The sequence below is a fragment of the Nipponia nippon genome, unplaced genomic scaffold, assembly GCF_047370975.1.
Source record: "Nipponia nippon isolate SJK-2023a ecotype South Korea unplaced genomic scaffold, ASM4737097v1 scaffold_2, whole genome shotgun sequence".
Taxonomy (NCBI): Eukaryota; Metazoa; Chordata; class Aves; order Pelecaniformes; family Threskiornithidae; genus Nipponia; species Nipponia nippon.
Window position 1 is genome coordinate 11,837,717 of NW_028262336.1, and position 22,814 is coordinate 11,860,530.

Consider the following 22,814-nt stretch of genomic DNA (forward strand, 5'->3'; position numbering starts at 1 on the left):
ATCTATGAAGAGCTGGAGCCATTCAGACGTGTATTTTTGAATCAGAGAGATAAAACCAGGTTTCATACCTGTGTAGCTCCATTCCTAGTGGATCTATCCCTGTTTTACCACTATAATGAGATTTAAAACCAGGCCTTATCTTCCAAGCGCACATAAGGATCAGTTCATCCCAGATTCAGCAACAGCAGGTGACAGGAGGATCGAAGCCAGATTAACAGAAGGACTTCACAGAACAAGGATTTAACTTCACTGGGTTAAATACACCTGTGGCATAAGTCACACCAATAGCAGTTAATTCCCACTGCATCTGTGACAGCACTGAAAATGCTCTTCATATTGCTCTAGTTATAGAATTTTTCATATTTCTCATTGGGACAGTAATTTTCCCGGTTTTATGACAGGACTACGAGAATGCAGGCTACGGTTTGATGCTCAGTCCTATACGTCAAAGTCAATTCTTCTGGCTGTATATTATTCAGCTTTTAAGAAGTAATAAAAATTGACTTTACAACAAGCTAAAACGTTTGCTTATAGACGTTAGAAATTGCTGCACTACGTAAGTAAAAAGGGGGTAACAGCACAAGACACTCCCAACATCTTTATTATTTTAGCTGAGAAATGGCATCCACATGCCCTCCCTCCCAGGGCTCATCTTAAAGGGAGCAGAGTCATCAGGTCCTGGCCTCGCTAGATCAGGCTGACTTCATAAACACTGCCCCAAATCTGTACAGGGGCAGCAATATTTCCAGAAGAGAGGGGACTTAAAGAATTCTGCATTTAAAATTGCTTCAAGTTGCACCTACCACAGTTCCTACATCACTGCTGGCAGGAAGGCAAGAAAAAGATACAGAAGATTCTGGACATGGCCTTATACTACATCAAGAGGAACACAGTGTGTGTTTTTTCTCTCTGCGAGCCATGGTTGCTCTACTGTGGATCAGGAGTGACGGATTAGAACGGCTCCAAGAGCTGTCAGCTAATATCTGCACCACAGCAAGATCAGACAGCAGCAACCTGTCTGGAATGCTATGACAATTTCTGGCTGCCACCATGAGAACTGCAGGTCATGCTACCATAGGAGATTTTAAAGTAGAAACCTGAAGTTTAAAAAAAAAAAAAAAAAAAGGCACCGAGACTGCATAATCTTCTACACAATGGGAAGCAAGCATTCAGACGATAAAGTACCAAATCTAAAGTACTGAAAGAAAAATCTCTTGGAGATTTTTCACATTGCTCCAGCTTCTTGTGCAGTCTGATGCCACCATATTTTCTTGTTACACTGTGGCAGCTGCATTCAGGTGAACTGAGACCAAGGCCAGTGTCAGAGTTATCAGTGGGGCTGACTGAGCTGACAACTCAGTTACACCCTTGGACCTGTACTTGAGTTCAATACTTAAAAAAAAAACTTAGACAATCCAGATGCTTGTAGCTCCTCTAACTTCACTGTGCATTGAAGACACCCATTATCCCATGGAAACAGGACACTCAATAGGTACAAAATTCACATAATGTAAAGCATAATGAAGTTGCTGAAAGTGTAGAAAAAACACTGTACACACCATAGTTAATGCTCTACGAGGGATGTTAGAAGTTTAGTTATTACAGTCTCAGCAACAAGAGTTGTATTTCTTAGACATTACAGTCATGTATGAAGGTCATGACTTTGCAAACAAGATGACCATTCAAAGCAATGGTTATCTAACTTTCTAGGTCACTTTCCTGAATGCTGCCATCCCGTCTTAAACTTTGTACTGATAAAAAGGAAGGAAACCACTATCACTGGTTGTGCAGATCACTCGCCATGTGTTAAGGACTACAAGATTTGAGCCTATGGGTGATGCTGGTAGGGGACTTGATGAGGATGGCTCGGGGCATGGAAGGAACAAACCTGCTGACTACTACCTACACTCCAGAAACCTAGCCGGAGGGATGGCAAACCAGGGTCGTGACTCTGCCTGAGACACGGCCATGCTGCCCAAATACGACGGCACAGGTGCCCACCGTGGTGGCATCCCAGTGCGGGTGCTCCCACTGCACCCAAAGAGCAACTGAACTCTCACAGTACATGGCGAGGTGCCCTGACCATCAAAGGGAGGTGGATACCACCAGACGCTCTCAGACCCTGGCCCCAAGTCACTCACAAATTGAGAGGCTTAAGCAGACGGCTCCTATCCCTGCTCCCCGCTGTTCCTCTTGCCCTGGGGGAGCTTCCCTGGAGCAGCCCCTGCTGCAGACAGCAGCCTGGGGGTGCTGAGGGCTGAGCTGAGGGCCACTTCGAGCGTCTGCTCCTGGAACTGGCAAACTGAGGAGTATGTGTCATTGAAAGGTGAGTTTTACACAGTACAATTCTGGGGAAACATGGTGAGTTAAAGCATTCATGCTTTCTCCCCCCATGAAGAGAGAATTACTTGTGCCCTCAGGAGTCATAAAGGTGAAGAGAAAAAAAGTGCTTGAGCACAAGAGCAGCAGGATGGGACTGGGGGTGCTGTTTGGAACAGGAAAATATGAGCTTATCAAGAGCTGTAACTGGTTGGAATAAAAAAATGACCTAACGCACACCTCAAAACCAGAAGGTGTAAAATGCACAATCCTGCTGTGCTAAATACCTCACTGTATGCCAGTAGGCTTACTTCAAAACATGCTAGGCATTTGAAGTAGGGGCCAATAAAACACCGGTTAAGCGGCTCACCTTAGACCTCCGTGTAGGTCTTAGCTCAATTCCATTGCATGCAGATTCATACAAATTGCCTTTACACCATCACCTTGGAAAAGTAGGGGATAATGAATTCCTGTAAGGAGGAAAATTTTGTAAAGGCAGGTTAGTCAGCAGAATGCACTTAACCATCCTAGCGCAGTGGTGGCGATTTTGGAGAGTCATTCTGCCCCGCACTGTTTGCGGCAGCTGGAACCAGAGTGCTGCCCCTAGGTCACGTGTGGATACGCACCCTTGGTGCCAGACAGATGGCAGGTGTCTTCAAGACTTGCACTCCTTGGAGGCAGCAGGAAAGAATAGATAAAACAGTAACTGGAATCAGTAACTGACCCAAAACGCTGAAAATCCCCCAGCGCTTTCCCAAAACTCCTGCCAAGCATCGTCTTTTGTATTGAACTGCAGCAGCACCCACACTGTGAACAGTCCCAACTTTAGCCTTCCTGCCCTTCTGCCAGGCAAGAAACAGCATGCAGGATTATGTAGCCAGGCTCTCCCCGTAAGACAAAAGTAACAGAAGAAATTTTGCCCAAATAATTGTCACATGCAGGGTTCAACAAAGCACCTAGTTCAGCCATAGATTTTAAAACTGGTTACAAAGCTAAGGTATTGAGAATCTATCAAGAAACATTAACACTAAGCTACTGCCTCTGACTTCAAGTCCTTAGCCGCAATGTGCTGGTTGTACAGAAGGTATGCTGGTGGAAACAGCAATGGTCGCTGTTTTCTTAGCCCGCTCCCTAGACCTCTGCTGCTGGCCACAGTCAGGTACGGGATGCCAGGCTTCCAGTTTAACCCAGTACGACATGTCTTATGCTGTGCTCCTAAGGCATTGCCACTGGAAGAGGTCTGCTTCACTTAGGTGGCTCAAGTCTGCCTTTGCACTGCCTCCTTGCTCAGTTTAACTGGACTAAATCAGGCAGACAATACCAAACATAACAAGACAAGGTAAAAGAAGCTTGTGGGCTCTTTGTGCTGCTAATACACATCCTGTTTTGAGTCCTTATTGAGTCCAATACAGTAGATTGCCTCCCATGTACAACTTTTTGTGCATGTTTCCTCTGTTTTGTGAGAGGTTTTTCACATCCTGCATATATTTTGTATTCCTTTAAATATTACCTTGCACTTGTCTCACCTCTGCTTCAAAAAGATACCACAGTCACACAACAGGCATTTCCAGAAACTTAAAAAATGAAGTTCAACACTGGTGTGGGCAAATCCACTTAAGTCAAAGATGTCTTAGAGATGAACAAACAGAACTGGTAAATGTTAGACAAGCTGAAACAAACGAGGAATTTGATATTAAATACACCAGAAGAAGATGACATTTTTCAACAGTTACATAGCGGTTTACAAAGTCTGAGAGATTAGCATTATACTTAGATGGCAAAATTGGACCAAAAGAATTAAGCCTTCTGCTGCGAGACACATGTGCAGGTGTAAAGCACGTGCCAAGGAAGAAAAAGAATATGGATTTTCCAGCTCAAATTGTTCAACTTTACCTTGCTTTTTGTTCCCTAACCCAGGCTATGCATATGATTTCCTACCTGTTTGCTCCTTCTCAATAACTTGATATGTTAGCTGATTTCAATGAACTTGAAGCAACAAGAAGTCTTAAGGATATTCAGCTCCCCTATCTCTCAGATATTTCACAAATTAGTCATTTTATAACTACTTCACTAGTGAAAAATACATTGAAAAATTATTCAAGGAGACAGAGGTCTCACTGTATAGCCAGTGGTCATCGTCTTCCCCAGGATGTTTTTAAGATGAGCCCAACCTCTTCCTTTACTTCCTAAAACTGTTTCAGCTATAATCAGCTACAGTTTTGGGTTTTCACTCTTTTTCCTGAAAGAAAAAAAACAAAATAAATTGGTACTAGTAGGGGAAGAACATAGATCTTTCCCCTGACATGGTGATTTACTATCTAAGATTCTGAAATGTAAAAGGAAGAATGCTCTGATCTTTCCCTAACTTAGAGGTTCTGCTGTTTGAAGCCTACCTTACACCTTATTGATAAGGCTGGTACCATTGAAGATTGCCTGAAATGTCCCTTCATATAATCCTACTTTCACTTGTCTATAACTCAGTTAAACTTTTATCATTTGGTCTGATTTTTTTTTTTTTTTTTTAAAATATGTCAGGTGTCTTTCTCAGGCTGAATTTTTTTGGAAGCATTTCAGCCAATATCTCAGCTATTTCTGCAAATGAGACAAGGATGTGCGGGGAGAAGTTTAACTTGCACTGAGTATTCTGATGACAACTCCTTTGAATAAGCTTTCCGTGCTTTAAAGTAGGGAATAGAAATTTGACAAGAGAGGGAGGACATCATATGAAAATGACAGGATGATTCATTCCTCCATATGAAAATTTGAGCCATTGGGCCAAGTTATAAATCTTCCAAAAAATTGCAGCCTGCATATCTGTTAGTGATTAACAGCTAAAATTCTATATTCAATGAACACATTCATGCTTTTCATGGGTTTTTAGTGATATCCAGATTGTCTATATAATGCCCTCAAAGAACAGCTAAGAACACATCTGTCTCCTAAAAGTTTTTGTATGTGAGCCAGCTGGGCATATGCAACCCTCAGACTAAATATACATTACAGGGCTTCAGGAAGAACACTGGCTATTCTGAGCAGAGGTGAGACTGGGCAATAGCAGGACTAGGGTAGAAGGCAGGGGGAACCCGACAGCTGTACACCCGTGTGGATATGGGGAGCAGGACACATATGAGAGGAGGAAAGGGAAATTGCACTGGGAAGCCACTCTCTTTATAAGAGACACATAAGTTCTTCAGTCTAAAGTTGTGTTTTATGGGCATAGCATCATTTTATGTGAAATTACAGAGCATGCAACAAGAGGGAAGACAAATCTCAGGGGAAGAAGGCAGAGTTGGGCAGGCTAGACAAGAAGGAGAAGGGGCCAGGGGCAAGACCAAAATCAGATAAGGAAGCGAGGGTGGCAGGATAGAGGATGAAACAAAAAAAAGCAGGATGAGTGTTCAGGTGTCATGGATCTGTATGTCCAAGGGGATGTACTATCTGCAGTTTAGCTGCTTCCCAGATCTTGTATCATCGCCTAAGCTGGCTGACTGCTGGCTGACCACTGTCCCACTCTGCAGCAGAGTAAGCCTTGCATTCTTTTGAACTCAGAGCCTAGGTCCATGCATTGCAACATCCCCACCATGTTTAGTGGTCCCACCAGAAGACTTTCTTGCCTCTCAGCAAGGACTTTCCCTATAACAGAGTCAAGGCTTTATAAGTAAAGGATGGAGACAGGTCCTATTCTCCAGCATGTGACAGGTTTTATTTGGAAATTGCAAGAGCAAGGATGAGTTTTTAGGTTCTGGGAGCCTGGACTTAGGACACCCAGGGCCAGTTGGGATCTGTGGCCTCTAACTGTTTTATCATTTTTTCAACTCCTGTTCCTAAAAAAAAAATTCTAATCTCATTCCCTAAGATGAGATAGGAGGAGTAGGTGTCTTGAGTCTGTGTTGCCAGTCCAGCATGACTCCCTGTGATCTGCTCCCAGGTAGCAGTGAAGTCTCACTAGCTGCTATTGTCTCCTTTCACCTAGGCCGTATCACTAGCACCAGACTGCACACTAAAGAGGAGGTAACTGCAATAAATATAAAATGACATGCCAACATTTCTTCCATACGTTATAATAGGAACTAGGAGAAAAAACCCGTGGGAGGGAAACTCTTACATAGACCTGCCTTTCTGTTGCAAAGAAGTGTGGAAGAGGCTGGAGAAGATAGCCCAGAAAAGTTTGTGAGGTAAAAGGATAACTTGTATGCTTTCCTGGAACTTATTTCTGGGGGATCTACAGTTCTTGAGAACTTGTTTGTCACAGCAATCTGTGTCACCCATTGGCAAATGTCCCAGTCCTTACACCTTTTATGCTAGTGCACAAAAATACTGACATCTAACATTTAATTTAGTAGCTAAGAGATAGGGAAAGCTGATCATAAGTTTGGATAATTACTATTTGTTTTTAACATGACACCAGAGTGCAGAGCACCTGCCTCCATGCATAATTTGTTAGGTGGGATTGAGTGATTTTTTTTTTTTTTTTTTTTTTAGAACAGTGCTAAAATAATACTAAGGTTATGAAGCGACCTACTGCAAGGTTAAGGATTCCACTGTTAGACCTGTTGTTCAATAGTATCCCCTCCTGCCCACCAATGTGTAATGACAAAAACTATAAGGCTCTGTAATTACACAACTAAATGCTCTTTCACTTCCCAACAAACCTTTGCTCCAGCCACTGTCTAGACTGCACGGTTCTCACTGTGAATCTAAGAATGAAGTACTACTGCCCATCAGCATGGAGTCTGGTCCCTGACCTGTAACGTCAGCAAGGTCTAATTCCCTGACATAAAGACCTTTGAGTACACGCACACCTGTGCTGGTGAACTGCAGATCAACTCACCTCAACCTGTGATAAAGCTCAGCTTTTCTGTAGCCCATTGTCGTTGGTGTAGGTGAGCTCATGAAGATAAACTGGTCTGCAGTAGGACAAACGTTACTGACAGTGAGTTGGATATAAAAACGCAACATCTAACTGGAGAGGTGGGAAAGGTGAGACAGCATGAACTCATAGTGTTGTACACTACAGAGTCCCAACACCAGCAGAAGGCAACAAGAAACCCTGTGGCCTGGTTCAGGGCAGGAACCCAATTCCCTCTCTCCTTAAGTGCCCTAGTGCTTTCTCAGTCATTTTGTCATAGGTTTATTTTCCTCAACCTAAGCATTATACATCTAAAATATACCGTATACTTAGGCACTGCTCTCAGAGCAGGTGGATTCAAACACCATTTCCCACCATTCATATTCACAACAGACTATAAACCGCACGTGCTCATTACCACAACGAGGGGAAAACAATCATGCAGAAGACTGACTCGCAGACACTTGCCTGTTCAGCGAGCACAGAACAAGCCCAATGTGCTATTTTGTGTTATAAAGCTTACGGAGAAGTTAATATATCCACACAATAATGAGCCATTATGGCTCATTAGAGGCTCAGCTTGCAAAGTCCAAAGTGTACAAAGAGAGGCATATAGGACAAATCTGAACTAAGCACTGTACCCTGCCCTCTGCCTGCACCAACGATTTACAGGTATCTGGTAAATGATTTATAAACCTAAAGATAACAAAGTATAAAACCATATGACTGCCTCCGCTTTACAAAGGAAACACTTTCTGGACAATTTGCCATGTCTCTGAAAACGTTTCAAATTTTGGTGTCTGCTCTGCTGTTTACAGGTAAGTGCCTGGCACCCTGTCTCATGTCATTCCCTTCTGGCTTGTTAAATAGTCAGCTGGCAAAAAAACCTGTGTTACCACCGGAACAGCACTGATGGAAGAGAATTAACTGGAAATCACTGCAGCAGGGACATATGGGAGAGTGGGCGAGCACAAGACTGAATAGCAAATTCTGTGAAATACAGTCTTGATTCTGCTCCTCGTGACTACTTTTGAACCTCTTACTACTCAACCCCTCAGGTACAAGGAGCGAGGATGCATTCCTGACCAAAAGGGATTCTTACAGGATGATTTCCTGAACTGTTAAAATTGTAGAAAGAGCTTAATGCAGTTTTTCTGGAATCTTCCCTGAACATTATTCAGATCTCAAGATCTGTAAGAAACAGTTTCACATGCATTTATAAGGACCCAAAATGATCTATTTCATAAGCGATTTCTGCGATGTCTGATTTGAATTGCTTAAGGAGACTGATTGTTTTTAAAGCTCTCAGGCTGTCTGATCATTGAACCTTCACAGCACCTTGCGACCAGGGAACCTAAAATCAAGACTCACCCTGTAAAACCTGGACCAGAGTGAAAATGGATGGGGCAGGGCTGCAGCATCAGCAGGGCTGAAAGAATGCTCTTCCCAAAGGAGCACAGACTGCTACAGTCAACGATCAGTGACGCACATGCTGTGAAATTAATTTATTCCTCACTAAATGAGAACAAACCAGGCAGGCAGTAAGTGACTGTTGACTTCTCAGGTGATTGCCCACATCCATCCACATGCGTGCATTAAAAGCATTTCTCAGATCTGAGTGCTCCAACACACATGCAGTAAATACAGGATGTGAAGACCTAAGGCAAAATGAGGTAGAGAGAATTAATAAAAAAGGTATTTTGTGAATTGGGACCACAGTCCGGTCTACTCTCTCTTATGGGCCAAATTTTCTTCCTTGTCATATGACCCTAAGTTTTGGCTGCAGTGAGGCTCTGCAGGGAGGGAAGGAGATGGAAAGGGCCTTTCTCTCTTCTGCAAGTTAGAGCTCACCTAAAAACCTTCCTTTCCCCTTACTTGCACTTCCTGATCTGCGGTGCACCTGAGCTTGGACTGTTCCTGGGTACTTGTCTGTCTTGCTGAACCTCACCTGAAGCCAAGCTGGGAGCACAGCAGCCTGCTGCCCCTCCTTTTGGAAGACTTATCTTTGCTTTCATCTCCCTCTGTCTTTCCTCACAGCCTTTTTTGCCCTCTTTCCCAGGTTCCTTCCTTCAAAAGGCAGGAAGAACTATTTATTACTGATTTTTAATGAGCTCTTAAAAGTTTCATTGATCACAAACAGTTCAGTTTTTCATTAATTGTGAATCCTTTCAGCAACGATCAAGGTTAAAGTGAATTAAAACAGAGGCTGTAAGACTCACTAATGAGAACCTGACTCTTCATCACATCCTCAACTCAGCTGCTATAAATCACTCCCCATAATAAACCATCTTCACATCTCTGTGAACAGGCTTTCTGGGCTGTTTGCTGGACCTTTTCTTTAGCCTCTGCAGAGTGCAGCAGCAAGGGATGAGGTACCAGAGTGTGGTGTCCTGCCACTGGGATCGTTACTGAAGTCTCTCAGATGTCTAATTGGGGTGTCTTGCCCATTCACTCAAGGTTAAACTGATGGCCACATATGGATTTAGGAAGGAAATTTCGCCAGGATGCACTGTGAGCAGGACCAATGCTTTTTTTAATACTTTGCTGCAGGGGAAGTAGTTCCTTCCCTAGGATTATCGCCGAATTGCCTTGCTATTTACCCATACCTGGCAACTTTCCTGACCCCTGGCATCACACCAGCAATATGTTCAATAGCTAATTCTGCATTAAGTGTCTGTAAGTTGTCTGCCTTTGCTGATGAGGGAATGAGGCTGATGCTGTAGCTCTAATGATTGCTAATGATTGAGCTCTCATTTCTTGAACCAGACTGCTATTGTGTCCTGTGCTGTAAAATTAAGAACTGTCAAAGAATAGAGACTACTGTACTTCAAGCTTTAAAAATAAACAGATGAGACCAAAATTTCAAAGACTGGGTGATATGAACAGTGTTGAAGCACTTAACAATCAGTGACTTTAAGTTTTGCTGTTGACAGGTATTAGCAAATCTAACTGATTTAATTTTAAGGCCTGGTACCATCCAAACACTTTGGGATACATAGCCAATGTGCATATGCACACTTTTTCACTATTTGAAAATGCAATATGCAGGTATTTACCTTTAATGTAATTGTACTTTTCAACTGAGAAAAGATGACATGTGGCCCAGAGGTGGCCTGCAGTATCCAAAAGTCTACCCCTGCCACAATCCACCCACTTATGCAAAGTACTGACAGATAGCCATATCTTGATTTCCATGGAGTGTCACATAACCTAGAGAAATACTTTAGTGACAAGAAAACCAGCTGCTTCCACATGTTTCTTACAGTGCTTGCACTGTTGCGCTGTGGTATTCTGAATTCTCAGGCTGAGTCCTGGGGTCTGGCTTTGTGAATAATTTCTGGATTTAGAAAGTTAGATAGCTGAAGCATGGTGGGGGGTGTCCATTCTGGCTCATTTCTAACCTTAAGAAACACATCTGAGCTGCAGCATTTGATTTACTTTTTCAAAGTTCCCAACACGTCAGCACCAGCCACCTCAGCAAGGTTAAAGTGTCCAAGGTTGAAGTTTAGCTCTCTCCAAGTTTAGCTTCTGTCCGAGCTCTGTCCTAAAGTGCTGATAAGACCAGCAGCCTTACCCCTGTGAGCTGACATTTTGACCAGATGATCACCAAAGCCGCTAATAAGAAGAGTTATTAGACTAAAAGGAAAAGACCCAGAGCAATTGCCAACTTTTGACATTTAAATTCCATTGACATAAATAACTTTAGCAATAGGTTTTTAGGTTGTCAGAAACTTGCAATAGTCTTTAGAAACTAGGGAGAGAAACAAATAACTCCCATTTATATGGCAATGTGCACAGAGAGTGACTGAAGTGTTGCTAAGTAATTGTCAATTTTTTTTTTTAAATATCACAGCAAATCAGACATAAACCACTTTTCCCTGTGGTAGATGCACACCACGGATAAATTTTGGTCGCAAGCCTTGAGATTGCTCCTTCTCACTTACACAATACTGCTTATTTAGCTAAAAAAGGCTCCCTGGGACAGGGGGGAAGCACATCCTGTACTAAAGCAAGTTTAAAGGTTCATCTTCTTATTTAACTCTACCGTTAGACATGCAAATGGTGGATTGCCTGCTCTCCCCAAAGACTGCTAAGCACATGCACTGCTTAGCTTTTAAAAAAGAAAAAGCATATCAATTAAATGGGTGCCTAAGCGGGCAAAGGTATCAAAATTTAATCCCATACTCACCTTTTTGACTGTGTGACGAAGAGGATCATTGCACGTCCAGCTGGTAGAAAAAGATGTCTTCCTGGGAAGATTTTGCAGTTGCACCCAGCTAAATATCTTGCTTGCTAGAAATCTGTCCTCATGAAATAGAGTTAAGCTTCCATTTGAGTCTAGTATAAAGAGATTTTAATGCACAATAATTTAAGATCTATGAAGGTTGATTTTATATTTTAAGTGCAGTTTGCTTGCTATGCTGTAATACTTTTTCATTATTACCTTGACATTCCAAGCTATTTGATATGCCTTTTTCATAATCAGTTTGGGTTTTTTTTTTATAGTCAATGTTGGATTAAGTACACATTTGCTATTTTGACAAAGATGACAACATCCTACCACCGTCTCCTCTCTCTCAAGTTTAGTCTTATACCAGTTCACACTAATCCAAAATGAGATGCTCAGAAGGCACCATAGCAGCAATGATTACTAATAGTTTTCCCTCTGGACAATCTGTTTATGTGTACAGGATAGACAAAACTACCTGCTGAAAGCAATAATTACATAAGCTAAGCATCTGCTTGCTAAAACCAGCCAATTTTTTCTATAATTTGCTTTTCATATGAGAACACTGAGTGAATCTTCAAGAGATGATGAAAGGAAACACTCTAACTGGTAACAGCTGATACAGCCCCTGCAATACCTTCTCACACGCATTCCTCCTATTTTCGCTTTGGGCCATTAATCCCTAAAAGTGCTTTTCAAATAACATATTTATCTTAGAGAAAAGACGAAAACAGTATTGAATAAAAACATTAATGTACAATATGTCTGACTGCTCTTTGCAGTGAGTTAACTTTGTTTCACTACAGTTTGGAATTCTTCATCTTTTTTCAGCTCAACTTTAGACACTGTGAGCCATCTCATTAACATTACACACCTGCTCCTAACTCTCCCTAGTCTCATACCCAGGTGCCCTGAAACTCCATTCTCCTGGTTTCTGCGCTAGTCTCCTGCAAGATGGAGAGCTGCAGTCCTTCAGGAATAGTCTGTGTTTATAAAGCACCTACCCCAGCAATAAACTCTTCCACAATCTTTTACTAAGCTGTTCAAAAGGTGGGGAAAAATTACAGCCAGTCTAAGAAACTTAAATTGAGGCAAGACACAGGTTATATGCTGAAGACTATACACTGTATTCAGAGGTGCTGCTCAGATGGAGACATGTGGTCTGATGCCCCCAGGTCTATATTAGAGCTTTAAGACCTTGCTTTCTCTGAGCTCTGCCACAGCACAAGCAAACCGTGCAACCCTGCTTGTCTGTGTAGTCCTAGTGAAAGACCAACAGGACTATTTCTGGTTTCATCAGAAATGGTCTCACTAGAGTTCTTCTGGACATGAATGAAGTTTGCCCCATTCAGAGATGCATAATGATCCTTACAGTAAGATGAAGAGAGGCTGAGCTAAGCCTGAAGGATTAGCTTGAATATAAAGGCATTTACCTGATTTTCTTCTGGTACTTATGCATCTTTGGAGTGCCCCAGCAGCTAGGGACAAGCCCTGCAGAGATGGCTCCCAGGTGCTAAAGGTGGTAGGTGGAAGGATTTGAGAGAGCAGCTAGAAAAGAAGAACTAGGTGTCAACAGTGACAAAAGAAGCCAACAGCAGAGCCGACACCCCTGCCTCCCCTTGGAGCAGGCAAGTGCGCTTTAATCAAAGTGAATATTCAGTATGGTTAGGGATAGCATTTCTCATTGGATACAGGTGTAGCCAGAGCAGAGTGTACATTAAAAATTTAAAATTAATACCCTTAAGACAGAGCACTCTGCACCACAGTAGCCAAGACAGCACCTCACCATCCCACCAGCAGAACGACAAGCTCATTTTTTGAAGACACTGGCAGTGGGGAAAAGAAACACAAAATGCAGAGCTGCTTAATGATCTTTTTTCTAGCTTACCACAAAGCCGGAAGGCCAGAGCACATATTGCTGATAAAATTTTATGTTTAATGGCCCTTACTAACTCTATATACATTTAAACAAAAGTGAGGCCTGTTACTGAGCCAATTTCTGATCCCAGTTCAGTTATCTCAGTCCAGAAATGTAATCATGAGCTTACAAAATATTTAATACCAAAAAAACCCCAAATTCACTAAAGAGAAGTTAACAGCTCATAGATTTTCTACTGAATAATAGTAAATTGCCAGAGAAATAATGAAATTTGGCACGAGCTTAGTTTTATCTTGTGCAGCTCTAGAACAGGAGTGTAGCAGCTTAATAGACAAATGCAAAGAATATATTTTCTTCTTCCCCAGGACAAAATCTTACTTGTTTTCTGAAGTACAGTAACAGCTATTCCTCAGTTCCCTAAGGGAGAGAGCAGTTCACACAAGAGTCTTCACACCAAATGTCTGAACTTAGTTTTTTCCACGGAGTTGTTAACATTTTTAAAGATGGCATTCCTTGAAAACTTCCTACCCCAAAATTTCTGTCTCCAGTTTCTGATTATAGTAACTTGGAATCTGAAGCAACTGAAGTAGGAAGGAACTACTGGGACTGCCACTGCTTGCTAAGGAAATTTTCTAAAGTACTATTTCATGTCCTTGTTAAGAATGAAAATGACAACCTTCACTTCTTTTTTTCATTCATTACTGTATAATCAAGCATTTTCTTAGCTTTTCCAGCATTTTTTGGCTTTGTAAAGAAACAAAGTGAAAAGGAGCAGCAAATACTCTAGCTCACATACCTGCTACCTATATACGCATTCAGCATACATTTTCTTCTATTTAAAAAACTAAAAAGCGATCATATTGCAGATGATCAGCAAAGCTACCAACAATAGCAAGTGAACAGGATTTAGCTGAACATTGTGCCTGAAAGCAAACATTTGACATTCTCACTTAGATTTTCCCCCTAGAAATTCAGGAATAAGGGCATTGGAGAGCTGTCGGTGAGGCAATAGCTTGCCTTGCTGAGCTCCCACTGTAAGACACAGTAGACAATGGTTCACGTTCTTGGCCCATCTGTACCAAGTGTGTGCAGATCACCCTCAGGTGTCCATTTAAACCCACTTTGCTAAGTTGGAGCACAGCTGTTTACAGACACTGGCCTCAGCTCGGCTGACGTATCCGAGTTTCAACTTAATCAGCAGTTCATTAAAAATTGTACGATTCAGACTGACATGCTGTTTGAGACCAGTTTAGCCCCAAATGAATTTATGTCTCAAACACTGGAGACTAAAAAGAAAAGACGTTTCCTGTACCAGGGCCTTTCATATGAAGTTAATGAGGAATCCAGCCCTTTTTCTCGGGCAGAATGGTTCTTTCAAGAAGATCTGCATGAAGTACTTCTGCATCTGGGGCGACCTCAAAAGCTGTCTAAAGCAATGCGATAACAACATTAGAAGTGCAATATCTTTTGCTCATACAGTAGTTTTCATGCATGCAATTTCTATGCTGCTACTAATGAGAATAAATACTACATCTAAACCAGGAGGTTTAGAAAGCGTAGTTAAACTCATGGGTAGGTTTAGGGTTTTTTTTTAAAACTTTAGGCTTCTCAGCACACCTGAGACTAGTGCAATTCCAGTCTAAGTTTTTTTTCGGTCACAAAATCTTGTATTAAAAATAAATTAGTGCCTTAATTTGATTGTAACTTTATTTACTTTGTATTCAACTACAAAATAATGAATTACAGCACCTATTATATTAATTTCAGGCTTAAAAAAAAGAAAAAGTCTTTCTGAAGATCTAAGGTAGGACCATCTTTGATTTCTGTTAAATAAACTACAGGTCCAAAGACATGTTCCTTGGGTATAAACATGTTTTTTGAAGTGCACATTCTAAAATATTATTCTGATACTACAAATATTTCTTCCATTTCAGGTGTCCTTGGAGCACCTTTTCTGACAGAAGAATCAGCAAATCAATTTATACGACTGAAACGCCAGATACCATATTCTCAGATCTACTGGGACCCAAGCAGCAGCCAGAATGCATGGGGATACACTGTGGCTGAACAGGTATTTTCTTCCATCATCTTTCAGCAGCTATTGAAAAAAAAAAAGCAAGTACAGGCATGGGATTAACACATAACAGTTACTCTTTGGGGCAAGGGAGGAAATCTGATTATCAATGCAAGAAAGGTTGCTCCATAGTCACACGCTGTATTTATTCAGTATCAAAGCTCAGAATATTCTTTTCTGTTTTGATCTACTTCAGGTTAGTGAATCATGGACAGCTTTGAAAGACACAGCACAATACTACATGGACTTGGGTTCTTTTGACTTTGATCCTTCGATTGCCAGGTACGATGGGGTTTCTCAACAGAGCATTTCATAGACTCAGAATGCATGCGCATACCTAAGTAAAATCGACCAATATAAGAGTGCTGGCAATTGGGTCCTTGTGGCGTAACTTGACACATTAACAAACCCGATTAAGAGAGACGTCTTGAAAAATTAAAGAAGAGTTGTTTTTACTGTCCAAGTTTTATAGTTATTTAAATGTGGTCATTTTATTGTGGCAAGTTCTTTTTTAAGTGTACTTTGGAAGAATTCATTAAAAGCTTAAAGAATATATATCTTTTTAAAAGTCCACAGAAGCTAAACTGCAGCAATATATCCTACACAGTTAATTTAAAAAGCAGACAAAAAGCAATTCCTGAGGAGAAAAATAAAAGATAAAAAACCCCATCTATTTCAGTAACAAAACTGTATTCAGTGTAGAATAAAACCGCAGTAGAACAAAACAGAGAATGAGATGAGACATAGTGGTTGGTAAAACCAACATTAATAGATCGGCACACAAGTACATGAAATGAAGTGTCTCAAATTATCATAGAGAAATTGTTTAGGACTGTGCTAAAATGTACACATTCTTGGGACATAATTTAGTCAAATTTAGGGAAGAATTCCTAAGAGATTCAGTTTGACAGGCACAACGCAGAATGTACACATTATTTCTGCAAAACACTTTTCATATGAAGATACTGCAGTCCTTTGAAATGGACAGGAGTGGGTAGAACTAAACTCATAAAACTTCAAGTTTCAGTGCTTAAAATAGTTACTAAGACATAGCAATCTGATCAGTCTGTTACCACCAATAGGAAAATGGATAGACTTCTTCTCATAATATACTTTGAATTGAATATGCTTTGAATTTTATTGACTTAAAAGTAGCTTTCTTTTTGAAAGTGAGCACTAAGTTTCATTTTGAAATGCAGCTTTTGAAAAGCATTTTTTGTATAAGAATTCAATTTGGAGGGTCTCGGATTGAGCTTTCTAGGACTGTTCCACCTGAAAGGTGATGACAGTTTCACTCACTCTGAGCAGAAGTAAAGTAGAAGAGAATAGCTAAAAGTCGTGATTTCCCTGCCGTCCTGCCAAGCCTTCAGCTGTGCCCTTGGGCGACTGGAAGGAAGCACCAGGATGTTGTTTCACAATGTCTAATACTGATATGGGCAGCAGCTTTCTTGGCTAGCAGCAGTCACTTCTGCCTTATGACAAATCTGAAGTTACCTGAAGACACTTTACTCAGTTTTCCAGAAAAAAATCACCCTGTCTTTTCCACCAGAAAAATTATTCAGATAGAAAAATGCCTAACTGTGTCTAATTATTAGTTGTCCAATACATGTGTCTGAAGGCTGTGATCCTGACAGCTGCCAGGCATACTGCAAGATGAGTTATACCTCCAGAATGATAATCCTTATGATTGTCATATGACAGGATTAAAGCCAGTTTACAGAAACATATTTATAGGCACTCCCACTAAAGCATGTTTATGATTTCAGAGAGAGGCTGGTTAACTCCCAGACTGAAATAAACTTCCCAATGATAGTATGACAAAAATTAACATCCAGAGCTTTTATGAAAGCATATAGTAGAAAAAACATCAAGCTAGAAGCTACAAAAAACATTATGGATAAAGCAAAACAATGATTTTCAACCTTATTGTTCATGATTAGCGATATTTCTGAGATGGCCAAGAAAAGCAAGTCTATACAGCATATGCAGGAACCTGGTTCAGGGGCTGTACTTCCATCAGAAAACATTTGCAAAAGCTTGCAAATCTGAAGACTGGAGCTGCCAACAGTATCTTTAAATTAATTTTGCAAGATTTTTCTAAAAACAATTTATTCCATCTTTTCTAGAGACAACATCAGATCTTACATGGACATGCTACAGCAGTCTGGGACTCACCTCCAGCAACAGACAAGGATGAGCTATTAAACCCTACACGTCTCCTATCTGGCCATGTTAGGATATGGCATGTTATGTATTTGCCATTATATATTTGATAAGATAACTTTATCTCATCCCACTGTCTAAAACCAAAATTAACACACTAATTCTCTTAATACTGCATATTTTTATATTCATAAGTAGAAGTGAGATGTAAGTCATGGTAAATTGAATAAGAAGTTAAAGACAAGGCAACCATTAACTTTTAGCAGATTAGGTTTAAAAAAAAACCCGTGTTTTCAGGTAAAATATTTTTTTGACTAAACAGTTGTTTTTAAATGTACATTCCTGCTTCTGTGACTGAAAACCACATTTTTATTTCTCAATATTTTACTGAAGCTACATTTTTGAGAGGCAATTAAGAAATAGAAGTCAGTCACTTTGAGTCGGTAAGAGTAGTAGAGCACATTTACTCCAGGTTTGGCTAGTAAGAAAAGTAAACCTCTGTACTTCAAGTGCATTTCCATTTTTTCAAGTACTGGGGTCAAATGATTATAGTATTCTAGTATACATCCATATTGTGCATGCTTTGCTTTCTGCATTTAAACTTCTGTACTTGGTCTTGAATGCCAAAACCAACTGAAGCCACAGCTACCACTGTGAGTTGCTGCTTCTTACTCTGTGGGAAGTAGGAGCTGGTGGACATATTTATGGCTCCTTTTCTAATAAAAATGGTGATCACAAAATGTTCTTTACACCAAGTTCTTGAGTCTGGGTTTCCCCATTCCTATCCATTAACCTACCTTATTTCAGGACATCTTTGAAGAAAGGATTGGGTTCCCACATTTCTTTTATGTGTTATTGATATACTGCAAGCAATTAAAATCTTTCAACACTGGTCAAAATTTCTGCATGGACAAAGAGGACCTGTTGGGGAAACCAAAATGTATAATAACCTTAAGGGCAGGGTAGGTGAAGGCAGGCAATTTTTGCTGACTTCTTATCCCCAAAGAGCAGGTTCTGTGTGTTGTGCATTCAGGGTTTGTGAATATGGGCTGTATACTGACTGGAACAAATTCGAAGATAATGTTGGATCTTCTAAAAAGAAATGCATATTCTGGTATTTTGGCAATCTCTACCATGCTCCTAGGTACAAAACTATCCTTAGGCCATTATTAATTTCCCTGCATAGGACAATGGGCCTGAAATTGCCATTATTCATTAGCTGAGGCTGAAAATTCATTAAACACTTGAAAGGGATAAATGAGGTGCAAGTTCAGTATTTGCCATGTAGAATTTCACATCTTCAGTTGCACTACTTAATTATGAACAGTTCATTCAAAGATAGGGGGTGACAAGTGATGTGTAGACTAATAAACCTCACTAGTTAACACAGTCATGGCCTGTCCATTCTGTACCCCTTCCCTGTGCTTCTCAACCTTGGATAAGTGAGTGCTCCAGATCCTAAACCTTCCACTGTTTTCCCCAGTAACAGTGCACGCATGACAGTTACTGACACTCTTCAATTTATAGCAAAAAGCAGGACTGTAAAGATAAGCATTGCCTTTTATTTTAAATGGATATAAAGTAAAAATCAAAGAATCCACCTCCTCCAGCTGTGCACCTTGCTGGTCCCAGAGATATTGTCGCTCTGCAGGCAGCAATGCCCAAGCCACTTGCACATCAGTTTCTGAAGTGCTGCTGTTTTCAGCCCTACCTCTCTAATTGATGTTGTTGCTGCTGCCAAGGCAGGGGTTTGGGATCTGCTTGAGAATTAGCGGCAGTTTTCATGCCTGCATGGCAAGTTAAACCAAAATGGGGGTTAGTTCCGGAGCTGATTGCAAACAGACAACAGGCGTCCCTGGAGCGTGGATGACAAAGTCCACCAATGAGGTGGAAAGTAAAATGAAGTGCCTCTTACCTCATCTACTGTCAGCTGGTGAGGTAACTGCCCCACCTATATGGGCCATTTTATAGTTGTCAGAGACATAAAATTAGAATAACCACTGCCTTAAGTTTATTGCCATGAGGACAGTCTTGCATAAGGCTGGCTTTGCGACCAAAACGTCAGACAAAGCCAGGGGATACAATTTGACAGTTCTGTTGTACTTAGACATGACTAATTCCTTTAAAGTAGTTGTTCTGAAAGCCAGAGCCTCAATCTGCAAAGCCGTAGCTTCAAGCTAATATCACTAATTCAGATAATTAGTCTTGCTGAATTAAATGGGAAGAATTGTGCACGTATGAGTAGCAGTGGAGGATGAGGTGCTTAGTTTGTGTTATCAAAATACATGCTACTCATGACAATGAGTAAATGGCTTTCACAGGCATTAGAACGTTAAACTCCTTCCTCTGCATTTATTGATAACCAGGAAAAATATTTACCCTGTGAATTTGCTCCCCTTATTTAGCTTCACATACTGTTTCAGCTCTTTAACACAAGTAACTTTGGACTCTTCTTTACTGCCTTTTCCCACATGTCTTCATGTTGCCACCCACAGGTTTTCTCTCCTTACGTTTTCTACACAGCACAGATACACATGCGGTACCTTATCGATGACAAATCCAAAGAACAAGGCTAAACTAAAGAGAATTTCAAGTACAGCTCTTCCGGTCATGAGGGTGGAAATACAGGCCTCAGGATCTCTGCTTCTAGCACAATAGAGAGCAGTTCCTCTAGCTAATTTCTGAACACTGCAACTTTTTTGAGGAAAAAAAAAAACAACCCCAAACTAAAACACACAAACACCAAAGCTTCCTGAGGCCAGAGACAGTGGAGGTCCTGGTGGAGAAGGAGAACAGGCAGAGAGGAAGAGGGGTCACAGAAAGCTGAAGTCAGGTTTGTCTCCGTAAAGACGTTAACTGGATGGGTTCAGGAGAACATCTGCCAGGCAATCCTGAGTTTCCCACTCTTTTCTGAGTGATGTGAGCAGGACAACTGTCTTAAGATCAGAAGAATGGCAGAAATCAGGATGCCCAAGTATCTCATGATGATTACTAGCTCCAGCAGAAGCTCTTTCCCAGGCAAGGCACTTACAGTGTCTCCCTCCCATGGGCGTTCTCCAGTGCCGACTCAGATCTGAATCATGCTGCAGACCCTTCCTCAGTCAGAGCACTTGCCTATTCCTTCAGCTTCTTGGGTCCCTAATTTTACAAAGCTTAGAAGAACCAAATTACCTTTGCGATCTCTGCTACTCTGTCAAGTTGAACTGAAACCAGCCCACAGATTAAAAAATTACTGTGGCTAGACATAGGGGATAAACACGTGCCTACCCAGACAACACGATTGTAGGAGCCTTGCTTTGTTAGAGAACCAGATGAAAGATTCAAGTATAGTCTGACATGACAGGAGAAGTAAGAAACCCCATGTCTCCAATCAAAATTAAAGAAAAAGATTAATACTCCATAGGCTTTCTTTTAATTAAAAAAACAAGTCATTTTGAACAGAGCAAATAGGGGAAGCTGTAGAACCCAAGTAACCTATATATAGCCCACGTTACAAATGCTGAATGTGGGATAAATACTGAAATACATTGTTTTCTATAAGCTCAGCAGAACAGGCGAGTATATAAAGGTAACAAGAAAGAATCATTTATTTTATGAGCTGAAATGGTTTCTACAAACAGAACAGCAGCACCTGGTTTTCAATGAAAGATCTACATGCTACTTCATCACTATGGTAATTCATATGATTGAACGTGCTCTCATACGATTTTAATGCATAAACCTTAACCTTTTGAGCTTGCATCACACTATTGTTATGCACTTGCTTTGCACTTGATCTTCTGTTATCTTAATTTAAACCAAAACAGCTGAGACAAAATATTCATCTAATTTATACTTGCTGCGGTAATCCTCCATGCCAGCAAAAGTGAGCTGTGTTCAAAGCAATATTTTGTTGGCTGGTTAAACATACCAACCACCCACCTGAGTCAGGTGCATTGCCATAACCACTCCATGCAGAGTGGAAAATAAATTATTAATGTTTTGCATCATCCATAGGAAGCAATAAGATCAGTAGTTAGAATGTAAAGATAGAAAATTATCCAAAATGTAAAAGTTCAGTCAGGAAAAGAAATAAGCATTCTTTGTATGTGATTATTGTCTTAAGTAAACAAACATCAACAATTACTGTTCTGCCCCAAAGACTGTTGAAGAGAGATGTATTTCAAACAATATGACATCAAACCTGCGGACTCTACTTTCCACTAGCTGGAAAAAGAGTAACAACTCTTTTTTACAAGAGCTGAGTGATATCAAGCTGGATATCTGTAAAGGTGATCGACATGCAGCAACATAGCAAATGTCTGTTCCCTTTGAGCCCAGACTGAAGTCATGTCCTGCCACAGCAGTAGGCAGGCTGAGTGCTGCAGCTGGCTGTCTTAGAGATTAAACAAATACCTGAGCCCTGTAATGTAAATTTAACCATCACCTCCCTGGGGGGGCAAGCTTTCCCTCCTATATCAGTGTCAGCGCAGGTGGAGGTAGGGGAGGAAGAAGGGACAAACTGGTGCAGTTCAGCCTTCTAGTACCAAGCCATAAAAGCTTCTTTCTCTATGAGGTATTACAAGATAGTCAGCTTGGAGCGACACTTCTTATTCAGCTACTTACTGCCGGTCATACAACCACTGCTAAGGTGATTTCATGCCAGTCACTGCCTCCTTGGCAGGACTAAATAAGCATGTGAGATCCTGTCCAAATAATTCAGCTATGTCCTGGTTGTGATTGAAAGCTGCTGAGCAGCAGGGAGCTAGTTCAGGGAAGGCTTAAAAAACATCCTTACAATTGCTGTCAATATTATTAGCATAAATCCAAGACTTGATTGTGCAAGGTGCCATGAGAAAGCAGTTAGTCTGGCATCCTCAAAATGCAGGTAGAACTGTCTTAAGGACAAAAAAACAACCACAGGAAGAAAGTAGCTAAAAAGACAACCACGGATCTTGGTGGTGGCTGCTCAGCACTGCAAAATAACTGATTAGGTAGTTATTTAGAAGAGTGAGTTAAAAAGAATCTCGTCTGCAGTTTCAAACATGCTTTGGATGAAGGTTTCACAAAGAACTGTAAAGTGCTGCTTCCTCTCAGTGTTTGTGCTCAAGTATTTATGGTGTTACTTTTGCTGTGGAGTTCAGGCAAGAGGCTCAGTGCTGAGAGATCTACCACAAGCTTTCTGATGGAATGGGACCTATGCCTCCCCACATTACACCATGGGCAGGATGCAGTCTGATTTTTGCTACAGTACCTCAGAAGGCAGCTACCGTTACATTATACCAAAGCTACATGTACTGAATTTTTGTTTTGAATTTAGAAG

General features: G+C 40.9%; 1 protein-coding gene across 1 annotated transcript; it reads left to right on the forward strand.

Moving 5' to 3' along the window:
* Window positions 1-7,889: 7,889 nt before the first annotated feature.
* Window positions 7,890-18,905, forward strand: CUNH3orf85 (chromosome unknown C3orf85 homolog). Its single transcript, XM_087758184.1, has 4 exons — window positions 7,890-7,986; window positions 15,210-15,346; window positions 15,546-15,631; window positions 17,476-18,905. The coding sequence occupies exons 1-4, from the start codon at window positions 7,938-7,940 to the stop codon at window positions 17,552-17,554; spliced, it is 351 nt and encodes a 116-aa protein (XP_087614310.1). The 5' UTR covers window positions 7,890-7,937; the 3' UTR covers window positions 17,555-18,905.
* Window positions 18,906-22,814: the final 3,909 nt, after the last annotated feature.

Coding starts and splice junctions, on each gene's coding strand:
- CUNH3orf85 (XM_087758184.1), top strand. CDS start 7,938: ATGTCTCTGAAAACGTTTCAAATTTTGGTGTCTGCTCTGCTGTTTACA. Junction 15,347..15,545: donor GATACACTGTGGCTGAACAG/GTATTTTCTTCC, acceptor GATCTACTTCAG/GTTAGTGAATCATGGACAGC. Junction 15,632..17,475: donor TTTGATCCTTCGATTGCCAG/GTACGATGGGGT, acceptor CATCTTTTCTAG/AGACAACATCAGATCTTACA.